This window comes from Schistocerca cancellata, chromosome 11, assembly GCF_023864275.1.
Source record: "Schistocerca cancellata isolate TAMUIC-IGC-003103 chromosome 11, iqSchCanc2.1, whole genome shotgun sequence".
Lineage (NCBI taxonomy): Eukaryota > Metazoa > Arthropoda > Insecta > Orthoptera > Acrididae > Schistocerca > Schistocerca cancellata.
The window spans coordinates 18797928-18823012 of NC_064636.1; the positions used below are offsets into that span (position 1 = coordinate 18797928).

The following is a 25085-nucleotide window of genomic DNA, read 5'->3' on the forward strand; positions in this document are numbered from 1 at the left end:
ACTGTCGTCCGTGTCTACTGCCGTTAAATGGCCTCGTACGGTAAATGCGGGGGCGACCGGTTACTGTGAAGGACACAAAGATGCCACGTACTCGTATCGGACAGCGTTATCAGCTCCTGACACCATTTGAAAGGGACACTACTATAGGTCTGCATTTGACTCACTGGTCAAACTGTGCAACGATCAGATATGCTAGTAGTTCAGATGTGACTGTGGTCCTATGTCAGACTACTTGTGATAGTGACGGTTGGTGTACTCATTGTCACGGTTACAGTGACTACGTCTGACAACTGTAACAGAGGACCACTGGTCTGTAGTGCCTCCACATCTGTGGCTGCCATCCCAGAACGATTAACACACTTCCTGCAACATACCGTGCCATCCTGCAACATGTCAGCAGCCAACAGCAGCCGGGCTACAGAATTACTGGCCTCGCAATGACAAGAACGGTCGCCTTTATAGTGTTGCCATGATGGGGAACCCTAGACCGTACTGTGTTCTGCACCACCCCAGAGGGTCAACACTGGCAGCAACTGGGGAAGAGGTCCCGTTCTTCCGACACTTCGGGGAAGAACATTGGTGTTATCTGGGCATCACTTCGTGAGGAGCCTTCGTGTACGACTATAGGTGCAGCCGGTAGTCATTCGGCAAACTATGACACGCAATACCGTCACGGATGTCCCGCTGCCTCACACGCTACGATGCCGAGGTATTCCCGCGACCGACGAGAGCCCCGGATCTGTCACGAACGGAGCACGAGTGGGACCGGCTCGGCTGTCAACTCCGTCCTAGTGCACTATCCGAGAACAGTAGTAGTGGGCCACCTCATCTAGGAGAGGATACAATACCTTTATGGCCCTGTATGGCCCCTTGCGGCCCGAATCAGTGCGTGCATCCGGGCCAGAGTGGGTGCAACGTCATACTGACGACTGGGCTCACAGTGGTAAGTTCTTTCGTAACAACTGAAATAACATCACATACGTCCTCAACCGGTAGAGTTTCATTTCCCTTGCTCCTCTCTTCCTTTTGGGTGCTTCACATTTTTTTGCCACACAGCGTATTCTCTGTTTACTTCCATCCACAATCGGACATCAATGCAGAAATGACAACTATTCTGCACGGACTGTGGGTCTCCGGTCCGAAGAACAGTTTTAGTAGCTCTCGACATAAGATTCCCGGTGACATCTTCCCGAGCAGTCCGCATCCGGAGATCTGGGGACCGTCAGTATATTTTACCCAAAATGATACCGTCATCATTAAGCGACAAAGTAGAGCTGCACGTCATCTATATCCCTCACGTTCAGCCACTCACACCGAGGCTGATGTTACGAGGTCGGATCGGTCTGTCGTCCAAACTGTTGCCCCTGAGGTAAATGAATCTTTATTCATTCCTCTCAACAGAACATATAATCTTTACATCAACAATGATTATATATTTCATACGCACAAACTGCGGATCTTGCCGAGGTCGGGGAAGTTCGTTGCCTCGACAATACAGACAGCCGTACGGTAGGTGTGTAGTCACACAGTACAGGTATCTGTAGAGAGGACGAGCTAACCCGTGGTTCCTGAAGAAGGATGGCAGCCTTTTTAGTAATGGCAGGGGCAACAGCCTGGATGACATACTGATCTGCTCTTATAACATTAGCTGACAAGCCTTGCTATAATGGTCTACATGGGCTCGTTGTGATGGTATTGCAAATAGCTGAAAGTAACGGGAAACTACAGAGCGTGCAGCTCTACAGCACGGTCCAACGATAATATCCTCTCAGGTAAATACAATGGATGTAAAATCGGCCCCTGCTCGGACTGCCAGGTGGGGACAACTAAGGATGATGTTATATTACCAGGAATATATGCCAACCAGCTCAGCAGATGATGAAGAGGCTTCAAGAATGTTTGACGAGGTAAAAGAAATTTTTTAGACAGCTAAGTGAGACAAAAATTTAACTGTGACGGGACTGGAAATCGATACAAGAAAGGGAAGAGAAAGAAAAATGTTGGATAACATGGACATGAGAAGGGGGGGGGGGGGGGATGAAAGAGGAAGCTGGCTGGTGTAGTTCTGCACAAAGTATAATTTAACCATCGCCAATATTTGATTTAATAATTGTGAAACGAGTTTGTACGTGTTCATTAACAGTTTTTCACTATCAAGTTCATTTTAAACAAAAATCTATAGTAACCCAGTCCCTCTTCATCATATGCTACAATTTGACCTGAAATATTTTACAATTATAGATCTAGAAAACTATAGCTCTAAGAAAATTTTCTGAAAATAGAGATAGACAAACATCTAAAACAGAAAACTGCTTCACATCAATCACAGCTTAGATTTCTCTGAATGGCGTGAGATATTAGAAATTCTTCGAGTTTTGCTACGAACCTTTTATCTGTTGAGGTTTTCCGAGTCGCATGTTGGGGAGTCTGAAGATGGAAGACTGCTCTTCCGAATCGTGTATTTCTTCCCTTCTGTATTGCTATTTCATCTGTCCCCCTATCCCTACATGGGTGGGAAATGAGCTGGGAGCAGCTCACATGTACTTTCTACAGCAGGCGAGATTTAAAATATAAAATAAGTGATTTAATGTACATTAAAATGATGTTAAAATACATATTACTTGTAGGTTAGAATACTAATAAACTTTTATGAGTTTTTCTTAAATGGTAATAGATGATTTGCTGAGAAATACATAAATAAAACTGATATTTGCCACTGGAGACGAACGTGGTGCTGCACATTTTGGGGTATTTAGAGAAGAGAGATTATGAGAAATGGCATTTATTGATTTTTGAGAGAAATGAGTAGTAACTGTTACAAATTCTTGTGGGATGGAGTTTGGGATGGACACGAGGACCCCAGATCGAGAAGTTGTAAGGGTGGGGATCAGAGTAAACCTGACATAGGTAGGAAAATGTGTATTCAGTTAAAGCAGGAAGCACCGGTATGTCTCCGGTCAAATTTCATCATCAGCTTTAGGAAGATGGGTTTCATTGGGAAAGGGTGCGGAGAGTGTGTGGGTGTACGAACTGTGGGAATGTGCTGGAACAAGTGTGCAAAAGTACAAGAGTCAATAATTAGAGTGTGACAATTGGGTGGTTGGTGTCAAGTTTGTGGAAAGTGTACCAAATCAGTACAAGAGAGGGGAATTTTAAGATACAGAGGAAGTTAATAATTTCATACACGATTCGAGTGGGAGAGGGTACACAGACCGAGAAAGTGAGGCAGCGTGCACGGTATTTGAGATTTTGTAGATAGAGGTAGAAGTTTGGTAAAGCAGTAAGCCAGGTAATACTGGCACATCAGAGGTTAGGTCAGATGAACGCAATGTATTTTATGTGTACAGTGGAGAGAGAGAATCCTTTCACGCAGCGCGTTAGTAGGTTTGGTCCATTGTTATCAGATTATGAGGTGATTAACATAGGAATAGGAAATGACACGACTGAAGACATTGAAACTGGGACAGGGGTTAAAACAAGTTGCAGTCTTTCACCTATTCTGTTTAACTTACATTCACACGATTTAGCTAAAAACTGCTTCCAATCAAACAACGGTGTGACACTGTGAGGAAGGACAAACGAGTGTTCCAGATTTTCCAACGATGTGGCATTACTGAGCAAAATGAAAAGGTCATCGACAATATGTTAAAATAACTGAAATCTGCTGAGAGGAATACGAGATAGAGATACGTGTGAGGAATATTAAGGTAAAAGTTTTTACAATGCAAACAAGGAAGACGAAAGAAAATATGCGATGCATTAGGGGAAGAAGTTGATAATTTCACCTAAGTAGAATGCAAACTTACCAGTAATATGACACGTAATTGAGGAACAAAAAAATGACAGCTTTCGCCAAATAAATGTTAACTGAAGGAGAAGTATTTTCTGTGGCCCATTAAATAAGCAATTATGGAAATGATTAGTGAAGCGTCTTTTGGAGTGTTTACCTGAATGGTTCAAAAACCGGATACTGCTGCAGGGAGTGGATGAATGCTCACAGGCTTATCAGCTGTGGATCTGGATAAGAGTGGAAGGTGTGAAGTGGTCAGATACAATAAAGAACAAGATTGTGTTACAGAGTGTGAATGAGAACAGAGACAAATCCTGGGAACTACAGTGTGATGCAGCTCCCCGTGCTACACTGTCCTGTGCGAGCTTCTTCACCTCTGCACAACTGCTGAAGCCCTCACCTACTCAAAACTGCTTACCGTATTCACCTCTCAGTCACCCTCTACAATTTTTATCCCACACACTTCCCTCCAAAACCAAACAGACGCAACTCACACAGACGCGACCACCGTCTCTCGCTACCGAAGCCGGACTGAGAGCGACTGCTGCCGGCAGAGAACCGGGAGGACTTAGAAAGCTAAACTTACTGCAAAACGCAAAATCGACACGGTCGAGCCGACACGTCCTCGGAAGTCACCGAGCTCCGGCCGCGACCGCTAGCTGCGCGGCACCTACCTGCAGGATCTTGTACTGCTGCTGCAGCGAGCTGTAGCGGTTGCTCGCCTCGAGCGACTGCCGCTCACGCAGCGACCGCTCCTCCTCGGCGCGCGCCTGCAGCGACTCGCGCGTGTGCCGGTGGTCGTTCTTCTCCTGCTGCAGCGACTTCTCCAGCCTCAGCTTGTACTCCACCACCACTGTGAGAACACGCGAGAACACCAAACCTTCAGTCAGTGGCACATCATATGCTGTAGTGGGACTTACAGGTACTGTACTGGTCTAGCACATTCCTACGTGTGTTTGACACAGTGCCGAATGAAATTCATATACATTGTAATAATTAATATATCTGTGTGTGTGTGTGTGTGTGTGTGTGTGTGTGTGTGTGTGTGTGTGTGTGTGTGTGTGTGTGCGCACGCTCCACTTGGATCGATTTCAGCCAAACACGATATACATATCCCGTATTTTCAGGCAAGAATCACTGTGGGGCTAAGAGCCGTCTACCTTTCATAGTTCAGTAGATACGATGTCATAAACATTAAGATATGTGAAAACTGCCCCATTGTGGAAGATGTTGTATAAACTCCATTTGCAATACACGTTGCAGATAGTGTCCACATATGCCACTCAATGTCACTACACAAATATAGGATTGTACGAGACACAGTTTGAGAGAGATGTTGTCATAAACACCGAGATGAATGAAAATTTGCTGCATCGTGTACAAAGTTTTGATACATGTATTCTTTACTACTAAGACTCACTAACAGTTGAGTCAACTTAAGGAAGTCACCTAACTCTGGCAGTGATTTGGACAGCTTTCAACTGCAAAGCACAGACAACTGAAGGTGAAAATGGTAGTCATTTGTAGAGCTACAAAGAGCGGTTGCCACGGAGACATTTATGAAATCGAGTAGCGGAAATGTGAAGCAGCTGAGCCCAGCGTGCAGAAACTGTACTTATACATTTGTATGCATTCATATTTCTTTCAACAACTGTTTCATAATTTCAGAAGGGTTTTCACGCATATATGGAAATGAATTTTTTCCGATACTTCACTAAAGACACAGTTCACTTTTAGTTTTCATTTCTGATAGACAACTGTCAAAATGAATACACAGTCAATGCCAGGTTTGTCAGCTAGTGATGCAACATATCAATGGATCCTGGCCCGAGCTGGTGGTCACGTGTTTGAGAGGTGTGTTTGCTTGTGTGAATGAACGGCATACGTTTCTCTTCCTTTTGTGACGAAAGCTTATGTGTAGGGCCTCTTAACAGTGCCTGTCTGCAACTGAATGTGTCACCTTTAGGATAAGTCACAATCTATGTTTTCCTACATTCTCAATTTCGAAAGTAATTTATCTACGTAACAACATTAGAAAGTGTGGCTTACGAATGAACAGTTTTTGTAGACAGGCAAGGTGAAAAATTGTGGATCTTTCTTAACTTTTGCATGCATTACTGTCTCTAGCTATACACATCTATGCATATGTGATACCACATCGTCTATTGGCAGGTCACTCTCATCCGGGGTAAGTACTTCCCAGCAATTTTCTTTCATAATTTATTGGTTTTGTTCAATGATACAGAATTATATAACAACTCTGCTTTGTACTACAGAAATCTACAACATGAAAGAAAGTCTAGGAAGATGCATAGAAGGCAAGAAGGGACACATTGCTAAAAGGAGTGGAGAAACCATTTGGAAGAGATGAGGGGAGTGGGACAGAGAGAACAGGGTGCGAAGCACTGCCGCAAGCAAGTAGCCGTGTGAGGTGAAGAAGGTTATTATTACTCTTTTTTATTTCAGTCATCTATGATGCACAACAAGTAACTGCACCATGACTTTATTCTCTTCTGATTTTTGGTCTTCACAACATTTCTTCATTCTTTCACTGTGTTTTTTCCTGTTTCCACCTGCCCATCATTATGCATTCTCTGAGATTTTCCTGAAAATCCTGGAACTTCCTAATGTTGTAATAAAGGGCTGGCCTGTCTAGAATTCATACCAACATTTTTTCACCTCCCTGAACCAAGTGATCTCTATTTTGTCAAAACAGTCATTTTTTCAGGAAGTCTTTATGGGTTCACCCAAGTGACCATAAAACTAAATTCTCATTTTCCTGAGATTATCAGACAGTTTTACAGTTTTTCTGTTTGTATATAAATTTCTTCAGTACTTCTCAGACCAATTATTTTCCACAGTACCTTCCTTTCCTTTCCTCCATCTACACAATTTCTCCCTTTCTAGTGAGGGCTTAACAGTCCAGTCTGATGCATAAAGACACTCCACTTTTAAGACAATGATGTAGTATTGGATATTTTTCTCTTTTTTTCCTGAGTGTGTGGGTTTTTTACTGTAAATTTCCTTTGTTAATTGATAAACAATTTCCATTTTCTGGGATCTACTTTTCATTTTACTATTATTATTATTATTATTATTATTATTATGTCTTTCCTTTCTCAGATGTTATGTCCGGTAAAAATTGAAAGTGACGTGGACCTTGATCAAGCTTGACTTCCTTTTAACTGTACGGTATATGTTACATTGCATTTAGGAACTTTTGGGTAATTGAACATGTATCAATAATTACAGATTTCTGTAGTTGTATATATATATGTTTGGATGCAGCTGTATTGTGTTGATGTACTGGTGGATATTGTGTGGTATGACTCCTGTAGTTGATAGTATAATTGGTATAATGTCAACTTTATCCTGATGCCACATGTCCTTGACTTCTTCAGCCAGTTGGATGTATCTTTCAATTTTTTCTCCTGTTTTCTTCTGAATATTTGTTGTATTGGGTATGGATATTTCAATTAGTTGTGTTAATTTCTTTTTTTATTGGTGAGTATGATGTCAGGTTTGTTTGTGGTGTTGTTTTATCTGTTATAATGGTTCTGTTCCAGTATAATTTGTATTCATCATTCTCCAGTACATTTTGTGGTGCATACTTGTGTGTGGGAACGTGTTGGTTTATTAGTTTATGTTGTATGGCAAGTTGTTGATGTATTATTTTTGCTACATTGTCATATCTTCTGGTGTATTCTGTATTTGCTAGTATTGTACACCCGCTTGTGATGTGATCTACTGTTTCTATTTGTTGTTTGCAAAATCTACATTTATCTGTTGTGGTATTGGGATCTTTAATAATATGCTTGCTGTAATATCTAGTGTTTATTGTTTGATCTTGTATTGCAATCATGAATCCTTCCGTCTCACTGTATATATTGCCTTTTCTTAGCCACGTGTCTGATGCGTCCTGATCGAAGTGTGGCTGTGTTAGATGATACGGGTGCTTGCCGTGTAGTGTTTTCTTTTTCCAATTTACTTTCTTCGTATCTGTTGATGTTATGTGATCTAAAGGGTTGTATAAGTTGTTATGAAATTGCAGTGGTGTAGCAGATGTATTTATATGAGTGATTGCTTTGTGTATTTTGCTAGTTTCTGCTCGTTCTATAAAAAATTTTCTTAAATTGTCTACCTGTCCATAATGTAGGTTTTTTATATCTATAAATCCCCTTCCACCTTCCTTTCTGCTTAATGTGAATCTTTCTGTTGCTGAATGTATGTGATGTATTCTATATTTGTGGCATTGTGATCGTGTAAGCGTATTGAGTGCTTCTAGGTCTGTGTTACTCCATTTCACTACTCCACATGAGTAGGTCAATAGTGGTATAGCATAGGTATTTATAGCTTTAGTCTTGTTTCTTGCTGTCAATTCTGTTTTCAGTACTTTTGTTAGTCTTTGTCTATATCTTTGTTTTAGTTCTTCTTTAATATTTGTATTATCTATTCCTGTTTTTTGTCTGTATCCTAGATATTTATAGGCATCTGTTTTTTCCATCGCTTCTATGCAGTCGCTGTGGTTATCCAATATGTAATCATCTTGTTTAGTGTGTTATCCCTTGACTGTGCAATTTTTCTTACATTTGTGTGTTCCAAAAGGCATATTTATATCATTGCTGAATACGTCTGTTATCTTTAGTAATTGGTTGAGTTGCTGATTTGTTGCTGCCAGTAGTTTTAGATCATTCAGGTATAGCAAATGTGTGATTTTGTGTGGGTATGTTCCAGTAATACTGTATCCATAATTTGTATTATTTAGCATGTTGGATAGTGGGTTCAGAGCAAGGTATATTCCACGCTTAATCTGTATTGGCTGTGATGTGATCTTATTTGAATTTGTTTGGATATTAAGTGTGGTTTTCCAATTTTTCATTACTATGTTTAGGAACTGTATCAATTTAGGATCTACTTTGTATATTTCCAATATTTGTAGTAACCAAGAGTGGGGTATACTATCAAAAGCTTTTTGGTAATTAATGTATGCATAGTGTATCGACCTTTGTTTAGTTTTAGCTTGATATGTCACCTCTGCATCTAGCATCAGTCACTCTTTACATCCTCGTGCTCCTTTGCAGCAGCCTTTTTGTTCTTCATTTATAATTTTGTCCTGTGTTGTATGTGTCATTAATTTCTGTGTAATGACGGAAGTTAATATTTTGTATATTATGGGGCGATATTTTGCTGGGTTTGCTGTGTCTGCTTGATCTTTAGGTTTCAGATAAGTTATTCCTTGTGTAAGTGTATCAGGAAATGTGTATGGGTCTGCAATGTAACTGTTAAATAATTTATACCTAAAAACAAAGATGATGTGACTTACCAAATGAAAGTGCTGGCAGGTCGACAGACACACAAACGAACACAAACATACACACAAAATTCAAGCTTTCGCAACAAACTGTTGCCTCATCAGGAAAGAGGGAAGGAGAGGGAAAGACGAAAGGATGTGGGTTTTAAGGGAGAGGGTAAGGAGTCATTCCAGTCCCAGGAGCGGAAAGACTTACCTTAGGGGGAAAAAAGGACGGGTATACACTCGCACACACACACACACACACACACACACACACATATCCATCCACACATATACAGACACAAGCAGACATATTTAAAGATGTCTGCTTGTGTCTGTATATGTGTGGATGGATATGTGTGTGTGTGTGTGTGTGTGTGTGTGTGTGTGTGTGTGTGTGTGTGTGTGTGTGTGTGTGTGTGTGTGCGCGCGCGCGAGTGTATACCCGTCCTTTTTTCCCCCTAAGGTAAGTCTTTCCGCTCCCGGGACTGGAATGACTCCTTACCCTCTCCCTTAAAACCCACATCCTTTCGTCTTTCCCACTCCTTCCCTCTTTCCTGATGAGGCAACAGTTTGTTGCGAAAGCTTGAATTTTGTGTGTGTGTTTGTGTTCGTTTGTGTGTCTGTCGACCTGCCAGCACTTTCATTTGGTAAGTCACATCATCTTTGTTTTTAGGTATATTTTTCCTTCGTGGAATGTTTCCTTCTATTATAACCATATTGTTAAATAATTTAGTTAGATGTGAATGTGTTGAGGTGAACTTCTTTAGCCAGAAATTCGCTATTTTATCTTTTCCAGGGGCTTTCAAATTGTGAGGAGAATAATTGCTTGGGTGACTTCATGTTGCAAAATTATCACTTTGGGCATTTGTGTTATCATCCTGTATGTGTCTCTTTCTGCTTGTATCCACCGCGCATGCCTGTTATGTTGTACCGGGTTTGACCATATGTTGCTCCAGTTATGTTCCATGTCTGTTATATTTGGTGGATTGTCTATTTTAATGTGTGTGTTAACTATTGTAGGGTAAAAGTTCTTTTGGTTTATGTTGAATGTTTGGCTTTGTTTCTTTCTACACTCCTGGAAATGGAAAAAAGAACACATTGACACCGGTGTGTCAGACCCACCATACTTGCTCCGGACACTGCGAGAGGGCTGTACAAGCAATGATCACACGCACGGCACAGCGGACACACCAGGAACCGCGGTGTTGGCCGTCGAATGGCGCTAGCTGCGCAGCATTTGTGCACCGCCGCCGTCAGTGTCAGCCAGTTTGCCGTGGCATACAGAGCTCCATCGCAGTCTTTAACACTGGTAGCATGCCGCGACAGCGTGGACGTGAACCGTATGTGCAGTTGACGGACTTTGAGCGAGGGCGTATAGTGGGCATGCGGGAGGCCGGGTGGACGTACCGCCGAATTGCTCAACACGTGGGGCGTGAGGTCTCCACAGTACATCGATGTTGTCGCCAGTGGTCGGCGGAAGGTGCACGTGCCCGTCGACCTGGGACCGGACCGCAGCGACGCACGGATGCACGCCAAGACCGTAGGATCCTACGCAGTGCCGTAGGCGACCGCACCGCCACTTCCCAGCAAATTAGGGACACTGTTGCTCCTGGGGTATCGGCGAGGACCATTCGCAACCGTCTCCATGAAGCTGGGCTACGGTCCCGCACACCGTTAGGTTGTCTTCCGCTCACGCCCCAACATCGTGCAGCCCGCCTCCAGTGGTGTCGCGACAGGCGTGAATGGAGGGACAAATGGAGACGTGTCGTCTTCAGTGATGAGAGTCGCTTCTGCCTTGGTGCCAATGATGGTCGTATGCGTGTTTGGCGCCGTGCAGGTGAGCGCCACAATCAGGACTGCATACGACCGAGGCACACAGGGCCAACACCCGGCATCATGGTGTGGGGAGCGATCTCCTACACTGGCCGTACACCACTGGTGATCGTCGAGGGGACACTGAATAGTGCACGGTACATCCAAACCGTCATCGAACCCATCGTTCTACCATTCGTAGACCGGCAAGGGAACTTGCTGTTCCAACAGGACAATGCACGTCCGCATGTATCCCGTGCCACCCAACGTGCTCTAAAAGGTGTAAGTCAACTACCCTGGCCAGCAAGATCTCCGGATCTGTCCCCCATTGAGCATGTTTGGGACTGGATGAAGCGTCGTCTCACGCGGTCTGCACGTCCAGCACGAACGCTGGTCCAACTGAGGCGCCAGGTGGAAATGGCATGGCAAGCCGTTCCACAGGACTACATCCAGCATCTCTATGATCGTCTCCATGGGAGAATAGCAGCCTGCACTGCTGCGAAAGGTGGATATACACTGTACTAGTGCCGACATTGTGCATGCTCTGTTGCCTGTGTCTATGTGCCTGTGGTTCTGTCAGTGTGATCATGTGATGTATCTGACCCCCAGGAATGTGTCAATAAAGTTTCCCCTTCCTGGGACAATGAATTCACGGTGTTCTTATTTCAATTTCCAGGAGTGTATTTTCACTTTTTTGTATCTTCTAAGTCGTTTGGCCAATGCTTGTAATATCTGCTTCTTTTCATCGAATTGCTCTATCGCTTCTTGTTGTGAGATTTTACCTAACCTTTTTCGTTTTCTGTCTGACATTTCATTTCTTATAAATTGTGTTAGCTGTCCGATGTCTTTTCTCAGTTTTTCTATTCTGATCTGTAGCCTGTGTTGCCATGCTGGTTTTGTGGGTTTCTTCTGTGTGTTTTTGGTTCTGATATCTGCCTAGTGTGTATATTTAGTGTAGTGAGTGCTCCTATATAAACCAGTAGTTGTAACTCTTCCATAGTTGTATTTTCATTTATTTTGTTGTGTATGATTGTGTTGATAGTTGTTATTGTTGTTTCAACTTGTGGGTTATTTGGCGGTCTATGCAAGAATGGTCTAATGTTTGTATTTGTATCTGTATTCTATATATGTGAGCTGAAATTTTTCTTCTATATCTAACATGTGTGTCACTTCATGTTCTATTTGTGCTTGTTCTGGTGGGTGTCTTAAGATTTCGTTTTCCTCTGATTGTTTAATTGATGCGTGTTGTTCTTTGTTTGTTTGCTCTGGGATGTTTGAGTTCATTACTGTATTTTCTTCTTCTTCTGATTGCACATTATTTTGTTCCAGTATTTGTTGTACTTGCTTGATGTTTTCTAATTCTGACTGGGGTATCCTGTTACTTTTGATTATTACACGGATCTGATTAGCTAGTCGTTGTTCTGCTAAAAATTTTAATTCTGGGCATCTGGTAATAAATGTTGTGTATACTTGTGATCTGTATCCAGTTGTGTTGTGTAATGGTACTTTGACTACCACGCCTCCGCCAATACTAAGTTATAATTTACGATCGCGCACGCAGAAGAGCGCTGCGCCAGCGACCGATTTTTATAAATAATTTTGTTCGTCTTTTTTACTTTTGCGTAGGTTTTCTGTTTTTAACAACTAATTAATTGAGGACACTCTCTCTCTTGTCTTCATATGAAAGACGTGTATTTTTCGGCGCTGTGTTGAATGGGCTTTTGGGTGGAAATTAAAATTACATTACAAAGCGAGGTTGTTTCAATAGTGATTCGAGGTGGTTATCGACAAATTTGTAAATTGATCATGACAGTGACAACTTGAATAAGTTTTCAACCGACGGAGAAAAGTGAAAGACGGGTCGTCCTACAAGAGAAATTAGGAGGACAGCCATGAACACTATATTGTAATTAATACTGCGTATCTAACAAGATTATAAGGTAAATTTCAATTAGTTTCTGATGCTATTTCCGTACAGTCGCTTTTTGTAGTGTTGCCGACCCGGTCTGCCAGGCACGGTCAAATTACAGCACGATCTCAATCAATAATACGAAGTCCGCCTTATCCGTAACTGAAACCACCAAAATTCAAAACCCAATCAGATTTTCTATTTTATATTTTTCACGGCAGAGCCCTGAGGATAAGGTAACACTACAGTTGGTTCCCAAATTTGTTGCTTGGTAATAACAGAGCATGAGGTGTCTTAACTTCATCTGACCATCTCATCCTCTGTCTTTGTTTTCCTTCTAGAGTGGTTGCAGGAAGCATATCCTGTAAAACACCTCTATTTGGATTTAAATCATTTTCCGTGTGGCTAGCAGTGTCGTTACCATTGTGGGCGGGCATAGCGTTCAAGCGTCATCCCCGACCATGACGGCGCTTGTCCGAGGCTTCATTAGTTCTGTCCTGAACCAAGTAATCACACTAAAAGGGGGGGTTAGCCCTATTACTGGTTTGTTCTTTTCGTCGCCTTTTACGACTGGCAGAGCATACCGGAGGCCTATTCTTTTCCCGGGCCTCCACGGGAAATTTTTATTATTAGTATTTTTATTATTATTATTATTATTATTATTATTATTATTATTATTATTTTACAATTGTATTGACTAACTAGGATCACATTAACAACTTCAGTTCCTCTTCTACCTTCTTCGTGTTTCCTATTTTTCCAGTATTCCCTCATTTTCTCCCCATGAAGCCTCTTCCTTTCTTCTGTCCATGTTGTTCCCGATTTTTTATTTCTTCTGGTTTGAAAGCCTTCCAAATTTAGTATTTTGTTTTTAAAGTGGTTTCTTTCTGCTATTTCTGATGCTTTGATGTTGTTTCTTTCAAGATCATTTCTTAGTTCTGTAATCCATGCTATTGTCGATTTCTTCTTCCAGAAATATAGGAGTATTTGTTTTGTTAGTCTATTTCCATCCATTCGGTAGAGATGTCCAAAAAAGGTTACTCTTCGTTTGGCCATTACTTCAGATATTTTCTCTATATTTTTGTAGATTTCCTCATTACTTCTTATTTTCCAACCATCTGCAGTTTTTATGGCACCCATTATTTTTCTAATAGTCCTTCTTGCCAGTACCTCTAGTTTGTCCATCTTATAGTTCGCCATTAGGCATTCAGATCCATATAAACATTCTGGTCGTACCACTGTGGTGTAGTGTTTTAGTTTTGTTTTTCTACATATACATTTCTTGTTGTAAATATTTTTGGTCAAACCATAAGCTCTTTCCATTTTGTTAATTCTTACATCTATCCCCATCCGGCGACGGTTGCGGGCCCCCGGTGACGGCAACCGGTCGGTACTGTCGGGCCTCTGTGGCCCGTACAGGAGGAGTGAGTCTTATACTGACGAGTCGCCCGTATTCTGCCATCTAGTAGTCAATTCCGCATTACACTGGGGTGTCCGGGAACTTTTGATCAGTTTGCGTATCATTCTGAAACACAATACTGAGTGGAACTAAGTATATAATGTCATCGATTCTGTTCCCTACGAGATTTGTGGCGACATTAATTGCATGAGAGAATTGTTTATGGAGCTCTACAAAGTGTTTTCTCCTAGTTTTAATTCTCGCCAGAGTATGCATCACAAAAATGGAAGATTACACTTTAAATTTATCACTACTGTTGTAGCATTTGAAGTACAAAACCAACTGCGCACAAGCCAGTAATTCACTGGTGGACATGAAGATCTTTGTGTGAACAGCAAACCTGATGGACACAACGAGGTCATTTGCATTAACACTGGGCCTGGCTGTACAGCAACGAATTACTCTCCTCTTCATCTGTGCTAGGAGGAATCACAGTCTTCAGTATAAACTCCCTCTGTGCTGCTCGTGGAAGGATTAGTTATATAGTGCACAATTATGTAGTTACTACGAATCAGAAGAGCTTAGCTTCCAATAGCAAAATTTCAATCACTGCCAACACCCATCTAGACGTACAAAATAAACTACGACTAGCTTTCAGAACTGCTACTTCCTTCCTCGTATTGATAAGATAAATGGATGGATAATATTATGAAAAGGATAGCTGCTACTCAGTACATAGAGGAGATGCCGAGTCACAGATAGGTACAACAAAAAGACTTTCAGGAAGTGAGCTTTCGGCCAACAAGGTCTTCATCAAAAATAGACGACACAGACACAAACATAACTCTCACACACACGACTACAGCCTCCGGTTGCTGAAGCCAGACTGCGAGTAGCAATGTTTGATGGGAGAAGCAACCAGGTGGTGGGGGTAAGGAGGAGGCTGGGGCAGGGAGGAGGAGGATAGCAGGGTAGGGGCGCTGGACAGTAAAGTGTTTCTCACAGGAGCATAAGGGGACAAGGTTGAGAGAGGGTATGGCAGCTAGATGCAGTTTGGAGGTTAGATGAAGGGTGGGGGGTGCAGCAGTGGAAAAGGAGAGAAGTAATAAGGCTGTGGATGCATTGGTGGAATAGAGGGCTGTGTAGTGCTGGAATGAGAACAGCAAAGGGGCTATATGGGTAAGGACAATGGCTAACGAAGGTCGAGATCGAGAGTTTACAGGAACGCAGGATACACTGCAAGGAGTGTCCCCATATGCACAATTCAATTCAGAAAAGCTGGTGGGTCATTCCATGTCAAATCAACACACTTTTAACATGAATTTTAAGTCACCAGCTCAGATTTTCATGAAACTTGGCACAAAGCAAGGCAATATATACGAGGGCAGTTCAATAAGTAATGCAACACTTTTTTTTTCTCGGCCAATTTTGGTTGAAAAAACCGGAAATTTCTTGTGGAATATTTTCAAACATTCCCGCTCCGTCTCGTATAGTTTCATTGACTTCCGACAGGTGGCAGCGCTGTACGGAGCTGTTAAATTGGCGTCTGTAACGGATGTGCGTTGCAAACAACGGGCAGTGATCGAGTTTCTTTTGGCGGAAAACCAGGGCATCTCAGATATTCATAGGCGCTTGCAGAATGTCTAAGGTGATCTGGCAGTGGACAAAAGCACGATGAGTCGTTGGGCAAAGCGTGTGTCATCATCGCCGCAAGATCAAGCAAGACTGTCTGATCTCCCGCGTGCGGGCCGGCCGTGCACAGCTGGTACTGTGCAGGCATACAGGCCCTCATTTCAAGGTGGCGTAAGGCCGTAGCATTGAATGGAGATTACGTTGAAAAATAGTGTTGTGTAGCTAAAAGATTGAGGTATAACCTGGTGTATTTCAATGCTGAATAAAACAACCCCTGTTTCAGAAAAAAAATGTGTTGCATTACTTATTGAACTGCCCTCGTAGATTAAGAGAAATACCCTATTTTATTCAAATCCATTGACCCATTTTGAAAATATGGTAATGTGAAGTAGTCAAACATCACCAAAAATACACTATACCACCATAATTTCAAACTGCTTTGGCAACTCTCCTAATTAAGATAAAATGTTGGGAGAGGTGTCATTTTGCAGAATTTTCCATGAACATTCCTGTGATGTACAACACAATATGGGATCAAGGTGAATTTTCAGAATGAAAATTGTCCACGAAGCGAAATGGTCCCGAGTTCGAGTCTTGGTCCAGCACACAGCTTTAATCTGCCAGGAAGTTCGAAATTAATTTTTTTAATTTACCTGAAAATTTAAATTTTTAATTTCTCAAAAAGCACATCTACAAAAATTTTCCAGAATTATATATACTGCCTCACATTATTGTTCACTAATACCCTAAGTATGAAAGTGGGACTGTAATGGGTTCACACATTTATAAAATTTCAAAAATTCACATTTCACTAAAAATGACATTTTTGTAAAGTTTGTAGATTTAAGTGGACACATACATAATTTACCAGCTAATGAATTTACACTTTTGCATAAATTTATTTGTAATGTGTTCAAAATGTCACTAGTGACTGTGATGAGAGATTATTTTATCAGAAGTACTAAAACTAAGTTTTTAATACAATTGTAATCTATAACTGTAATTATTAAGATCTGATTACTATATGTGAAAAGAACAAACTGGGACAGAAATTCCAATTGTTGATTCCAACAATCCCACGCAGCTGACTGCTATTATTGCAGCTGCCCAGGCCCTGCTATGCCAGTTCGAGTCAAGCCACCAAGTAACAGCGAGTCTGGCACTGCTATCATTTAGTTGCTAAGTCTTCATGCTGGTTTAGTGGCTTTTTGGATGTGGGTGGTGTTGGCAATTAATTTGGTGACATAAGCATCGTTAATATTTTGTAACGTGTCGGTTAGTGAACAAAATTATTATCTAAGTCATTGCTCATTATTTCAGTACATTTTCTTAGTGTTCTGAACAGAAACATTTATAAATTTTAATTGGAGGCTGTATTATACAATGGATCAGGAAGAAAGATATTGGACACTACAATGTTGCAGTCATTTAAAAGAAAAACAGAATCATTTTGTGAAAAACATGAAGAGACTAAGAAATTTGCCTGTGTAATGTTTCCTGATATCCCAAATGTATCAAAAATTTCTGATAATTCTAGGAAGAAGATTGGTTCATTGAAAAATATTCAAGAAAATTATGATTGTAAAAAATCTTTGGACGATGATGAGACAGACTACGTTTCTCCACCTTCAGCTGTTCTGGCGACACTAGATACACCTCTTCAGCAATTAGTAGAGTCCCCTGCACATAGTACAAAACCCTAGCAAAGCAGTATTCCACCAAATAATTAAAAACCATTGAGTTAGCATTTAAAAAAACAATTATTTGCTAATACAGAGGATTTCTCGGAAAACGAATGTGAGTCATTGGAACAGTCTGTAACAGATAACCTGGAAGCTAGTTTTTGTTCAAGTAGTAGGAGAAAGAAAGTAATGTTATTAACTTGTTTGCCTGAATCTTGGACTGATAGGAATGTGTGAATTTAATGCTGCTGACTATGTGGTATGCCAGACAAAAAGGCTTTGAAGGAAAGAGGCATATTAGAATGTCCTGATCAAAAACTGGAAAAGAATTTGTCATGAGAAGTTGTGCAAACAGTGCATAATTATTTTTATGAAAATGATGAAATGAGCAGAGTAATGCCAAGGAAGAAAGACTGTGTAACTGTGAAGGGGGGGGAAGATGAAGACAGAACAGTAATATCTAAAAGATTTATTTTGTGCAGTTTAAAAGAAGCATATAAAAGTTTCAAAGCTAAATTTCCAGCAATGACGATTGAGTTTTCTAAATTTGCAGAACTGAACCCAAAACACTGCATTTCAGAAGGTTATGGTAGACTACATTCAGTATGTGTTCACACTATCCATCAAAATGTCAAACTAATGACAGAAAACACTAAGCTAGGTATCTTAACCAACGGGGAATTGGCCTCTTATGAACACTGTTTTGAAAAAGTGGTGTGCAACCCAGCATAATATCACTGCATTATGGAAAACTGTAGTTCTTGCCCAGGAAGTGACCCAATAAAAAGGACACACCAAATTGCATTTGAGAATAATGTGGTTGAAAATATCGCTTTTCGACTGTGGGTTTCAGTAGAAAGACGCAAATTACAAATAATGAATAAGACCTCATCAGAGTTCATCGAATTATTTTCTGAAAAACTGACTACACTAATACTCTATGTTTTTCTAGCAAAGTAACGAAGCTCTTTTCTAAATGAAATCAAGAAAAACTCTAATGAGGGTGAATGTGTTCTTATATGTGACTTCTCCGAGAATTACACTTTCTTGCAATAGACAACAGATGAGGCCCAGGGTTTTCATTGGTCATGTGATCGTGCCACAGTGGAACATTTTGTAGTGTATTACAAAGGAGAGAGCAAAACATAGCACTCTAGTTATGTCATAATTTCTAACTGTCTACAGCATAATACCACAGCAGTCTACCGTTCACAAAAGAAGCTAACTCAGTTTTTAAAGAGGAAATTTCACACTGATATACAGAAGATATACAACTTTTCGGATGGCAGTGCAGCCCAGTATAAGACTAAGAAAAATTTTGTAAAGTTATGCTTCCACGAAAAATATTTTTCTGATGGAAAAGGGCCTTGTGATGGTGTCAGTGACTCTGTTAAGAGACTAGAAACAAAAACAAGTCTGCAGAGGCAAACTCTTACTCTGCAACAGCTTTTTGATTGAGCAGTTAAAAACTTTACATCTGTACATTTTGAATTTTCAACACAAGTACATTGAAACAGAGATTTCTGGAAGAGTGCTTTAGTCAATCTGTTTCCATAAAAGGAGCACAGAAGTTACATGCTTTTATAGTGATTGCATCAAGTACATCAAAATATTGGTAACAATATATTGAAAGGATAGTTGCTATTCACCATATAGTGGAGATGCTCCACAGAAAGGCACAACAAAAAGACAGTCGTAAAGTTAGCTTTTGGCCAAGAGGGCCTTTGTCAAAGATAAACAACATACACACACGCACACACCCGTGCAAACACAACTCAAACACACAGCTGGAGCCCGACTCAAAATATTGGTAAAAACTTTTTCAGGCCCAACAGAATCTACTGTTGAACAGTTACGAATTTTCCCAAAAGACAGGCTTTGAAAGATATTCGTGCATATGTTACTGTTGTCTATGGCAAGAAATGGTGGGCAGCTTATATTTTAACAAAAGACAAAGATCTTGATGAAGTTAAAGTTACTTTCCTTCTTCCAGCTGATCCATCAGTGTCTTAAACATATCCTATAAAATCAGATATTCTGTGGTTATCTATAAATGATATTCTTTGTAAAGCAAACCCATTAACACCAACAGATTCTGGGGGATGGAACTGTAAAAACAAAAGGAGCATTTAACAAGAAGATCAATCTTAAAACACAGACTGTTTAAATCAGGTTTTGCTACTGACATTTGGAATGAGTGTGTTAACCTTAAATATGAATACATATTAAAAATAATATTACGTATATTTCTGCTTAAATATATAAATTTTACAAAAATGTCATTTTCTTAGTGAAATGTGAATTTTGGAAATTTTATAAATGTGTTCCAGTTCCATTTTCATACATAGGGAATACATGAACAATAATGTGAAGCTTCATAAACAATTTTTTGAAATTTTCAAGATGCACTTTTTGAGAAATTAAAAATTTATATTTTCCTCAAACTCATAATGTGTTGTACATCACACGAAAGCTCATGGAAAATGCTGCAAAATAACACCTCTCCCACCATTTAAGCTTAATTATAAGAGTTGCAACTTGAACTTATAGTGATGTAGTGTTTTTTGGTGATTTTTGACAATTTAATATTGCCAAATTTTCAAAATGGGTCAATGGATTTTGATAAAATTAGGTATTTTTTCTTTAGCCATAAGTTGTATTCTATTGAACTGGGGACCTAGAAACAACGGAGAGGCTTCGTCCCCGCCGTAGCCCTCAGTGGTCCACATCCCCACAACAGGCCACAGCAGTCCGCTCACCCCACCGCCGCCCCACACCGAACACGGGGTTATTGTGCGGTTTGGCCCCCCAGTGGCCAATCATCGTGTGCGCGTACGTGTAGAAAGTGTTTGCACAGCAACCGCCGACATAGTGTAACTGAGGCACAATAAGGGAAGCCAGCCTGCATTTGCCAAGGCAGATAGAAGACCACCTTAAAAACCATCTACAGACTGACCTCGACACTAATTTGATGGGCGGATTCGTGCTGGGGACCTGCACACCTTCCTGCCCGAGAGCAGTGCATTAGACTGCACGGCTAACTGGGCGGGCTACCCATATGTTTGTTAACTTTGTGCCAAGTTTCATCAAAATCTGGGATGGGGAGTAAAATCACTGCGTTTATTTGGGATGGAATTACCCGGGTGTTCGTGGGAACCATCCAGATGGCACAGGCTGCTGGCCTCGACCTTCATTCATCATTGGTCTTGCCCATCTAGCCCCTTTGCTGTTCCCATTCCAGCATTACATAGCCCTCTGTGTCTATTCCACCAACTCACCAACAGTCACAGTCTGGCCTCAGCAGCCAGGGACTGTGGTCGTGTATGTGCGAGTTGGGTTTCTTCGCACGCATGCAAGCGCACTGTCTATTTTCGACACAAGCCTTGTTGGCCAAGGCTGTTCCTGACAGTCTTTTTGTTGTGCCTTTCTGTGACTAAGCATTCCCTCTACATGGTGAGTAGCAACTACCCTTTTCATAATTTTGTTACATTCCTCCCTGGATTTTCCAGAGGCAGATAGATAAATAGATAGAAATATCCTTTGTCTGTAGATCCACAGTGGGGAGATTCTCAATGTTGTAGAAAATATAGAATTTACAAATGAATAGATATACTAATCTTTCTTTCACACAAACTAAGTGAATTGGTACTGAAGGAAATGTAGTAAGTAATTAATCTGAAAGATGTTTTCCTTTAAATGTTTATATAAACTACCATAAATGAGTAAAGATGTATACACAAAAGTTCACAAGAATTTTACAAAACTTACAGACACTACATTACTGCAATGAAGATGTACAAAAGCTAAATTTTATACAAAAATCAAATTATTTTAACATTTTAATGGTAACTGCATCAATTGGCCCTACTCAGAAATTCATCCATGGAGTAGCAGTTGTCTACCAGCAAATGAGAGACTTCTCTTCAAGCTAAAGTTTTTGTGGCTGCTGGTAAATTATTCAAAATGTATGTTCCACAACCTTTCCGCACCAAAGTAAGAGACTTTAAATCTTTACAAAGATTACTATTGTAATGGAAAGCTCTGATGGAATGTAAATAATTTATGGTGTAGAGGCGACAATTCACCAAATAGTAGAGCAGCGGATATGCCGAGTTATCAAAAAGTTGCTAACTTTTGGATAAAACCTTTTTCTAGCATTAGAGTACATAATGTAGTGACACAGGTGTGAGCAAATGATCTCACTGTTGTGTTGCAGGACTGACAGGGAGAAAATAGCAAACTTTCACAATCAGTCTGTCTCTAATAAAGCTGTGTTCTGTGAAATTGTGTTGGACAGTCCAAGTAGTGCAAAGAATACAATTACAATTTTTGCTCCAGAAGAGAAAGAGTGATGCCCGGAAAAAGTTCGATGCAGTAGTCCACACTTCAGACAGAAAGCATACAAAGTTCGTCCGATGCAAACAAAAACAACTGATTAATAAATTTACACTACTTGAAAGGACCTCACATGGAAAATGAGTGACTGGAGGATAAACACTGGGGAAGCATTTGTAAGGACACGAGGAAGAGAGATAACAAATAAACTATTGAAAGAAACCCATTTTAATTCCCAACATTATGAAAATGATAGTTGCTATTCACAACTGTTTGACTGCATTTTAATTTCCACATGAGGGGTAACAGTTGTTAACTGCTTACCACGTTTACATTTCAGGTAAGAAACGTTCCTCAGTGTGACTACTGTCTGCTTCCACGACAGCCTGTCACCGCACTAGAGACACCATTTCACGATACTGTCTGTAGCACTTCTCGAACTGTGGACCGGAATGTTCAGCTGTCACGACACAGCTCATCCACTGTTTGGATATCGCGCACTGTGTCCGGCACTTTCAGCCGTGGCGAGAGTACCTCCTTCAACAATTTGTGATGCAACTGGCTATCGACCTTTCCCGGGAGCAATTCCCGAATCGCCAGTTAATTCGAACTCGCGAACTGGGTTCTTCGGCACCAGTGCGGAAAGAGGACCCCTCCGCATTCCTTAATGCGTCGATATTCACCGAGAGCAGAAGTGCCATTGCTGTCGTTTCGGTAAAGCAGCTCTGCGAGTAAAGCCCCGATCGCCCGGTCCAGACCCACGCCGACTGTCGGCAACTGCAATGACAGTGGCATACGTGTTTCGACCCTACGTCGCCTCGCCAGTACTGCCATCTGACTGCAAGTCACTGACACTACTAATAACCCAAATCAAGTAGCACACAGTCTGAGCAGCGTTCCTCTAAAGTTGGGTGCCGTACGGTACTATTCTATCTGTACTGGCTCAAAAGTTTAATTATAGCCACCACTGTGCAAATGTACGTACACAGAAAAACAGAACAATATCTGTCTCTTTACAGATCAGTCAAGGCACTGGTAAATAATTATCCTCACTAAACTTCCTGGCAGATTGAAACAGCATGCAGGGCCAGGACACAAACCCGGGACGTTCGGCTTTTGTAGGTGAGTGCTCTACCAACTGAGCTATCCGAGCACAACTCTCGACCCGCTCTCACAGCTGCACTTTTGCTGCTACTTCACCTCCTGCCTCATCTCTATCCAGGAATAATTGTGATACCAAACACTTGTGCAAGCAGTGGCAATGCCCGAAGTCCCGAGTTATAGCCGTGAACTAGTGACCTCTCACTCTCCTTCCTACACTGGTCTAGTCATCTTTTACCCAACAACAGACTCGTGTAACCATTTTTTGGTTAAATGAATAGCTTGGTAGACTAGTAAATTGGATCTTAAAACACACAGAGACGGCAAGCTCAGACATGATGTCACAAAACCTGCTGGTGAGTTTAAAGAGAGAGAGAGAGAGAGAGAGAGAGAGAGAGAGAGTGTGTGTGTGTGTGTGTGTGTGTGTGTGTGTGTGTGTGTGTGTGTGTGTGTGTGTGTGTGTGTGTGTTCACTACAGATCCAAAGAGCAGCAATCCAAAAGCTAACAAAGATGTTGTGTGTTTTGATGACTCAATGTTTCTACTACTTGGCGAGTTGTTACCTTCACTCCATAAATTATAAAGATTATTTTTATTTCTAGTAGAGATTCCACGAACTGACATGTAGGTTTAGAAAAATAGAGACATTTTTAAAGCACATTTCGTTAAGGAGCAAATATACGGAGTGTCGAAAAAGTCTCTCTGCAGTGCCGTATAATTGTTACCCACGCGTGCCGTACGATTGTTCGCCTGGCTAGGTTACTTCCCTTTCAAGTGGACTCTCCCAACATTAGAGTATGTAAAAATTTGTAAGTAAAAATGAATATTCAATAAATTAATAACTTTTATTTCTCCTAGTCTCATTTTGGTATATTCACTGCGGTACACGGCACACACTGCTAACAATCGTACGGCACTGTGGAGAGACTTTTTGAACACCCCGTAGTAGAAAACAGAATTTAATTCTCAATTTTTAGAGTGAGCAGTAAGTGCCAGTCGACTTTTCTGCCTCCTCGCAGCCGGCACGTACCTTCCATCTGTGCGGCGAGCACGTACCTTCCATCTGTGCGGCGAGCACCTCCTGGTGCTGCATGCACTTGCTGGCAGCCTCGCGCAGCTCCCCGAGGTGCACGTGCGCACCGTGCCACATGTAGGTGAGCGCACCGACCACCAACGCGCCGCACAGCCACGCCGCCATCCGCCCGCCCCCGCGCCACGGGCCCCTCGGCAGGCGGCCCACGCTCGTCATGTCGGCGCTGAGGGGAGGCACGGCACGTCAAACTGGCGGAGCGTTTCGTTACTTAAAATGTTGCCGACACAGTTGTAGCCTTCGAAAAATGTCAGTTGTCACAAATGAAAATAAAATAGTAGAATTTACTAATGACTGTTCACGATAAATGTACTACGGTAACTTGTCCACACTGCTGACAACTTAAAGAGTGAGTAGAGGTCGTCTAAACATTTCAAAACATTGACACTTATATCCCTGATAAAATATAGACAAACTCACAAATAGTGCTGAGAGGGATTGAATAGCACATTTTCATCATATCCTTCATTTTCCTTAATGTTAAGAACTGTATTTTTCTGCTTCAAAAAGCTGAATGTTTCACTGTTAAAAAGGAGTGGTTTTTTTTAATTATTAAGCTTTCCCAAGTGTCACAAAAACAAAACAGACAGTAAGCTGCAGATTAAGAAGACAAAAGCACAAAATCCAATACTGTAACAAGCAGGGTGCTGTGGGAACAGACCAACTTTTGTCCCGATGTCACTCGTCGTCCCAACAACATCACCTTTCCCCACCCAAGAAGCCTTGATAACAGTATTTGTTGGACACGTGTAACATCCCCATCTATAGTTTAGACAATGCTGTTTTACTATAATAAGATTAATTTTAGTCTTAGTTTAAAGAACACATCACATAAGTATTGCAATTACTAGTTATGTATGATTTCTGTATTCACAAAATGATTAGTTGAATATAGCCTGACAGGCTACTTTGATTTATCTCGACTGTGTAGTGGTTGAGAAATAATCTAAGCTCCACATGTGTCGGGCACTGTGACTATCAAACATGAAAGAATGAAGGTTTGAGGGACTGGGAAGGTTCTCACTTGCAGTGTAATGGTG

The 25085-nt window shown here is 41.2% G+C and overlaps 1 protein-coding gene across 1 annotated transcript in view; it reads right to left on the minus strand.

The window, feature by feature from the left end:
• The window catches only part of LOC126108836 (Golgi integral membrane protein 4-like), a 142629-nt gene that overhangs the window by 85944 nt on the left and 31600 nt on the right, over positions 1-25085 (minus strand). The window contains exons 3-4 of the mRNA XM_049914199.1: positions 24012-24211; positions 4465-4643 (exon numbers count right to left, since the gene is read on the minus strand). Of these exons, the coding sequence (XP_049770156.1) occupies positions 4465-4643; positions 24012-24204 (372 nt within the window). The 5' untranslated portion in view covers positions 24205-24211. The remainder of the gene's footprint in view (positions 1-4464; positions 4644-24011; positions 24212-25085) is intronic.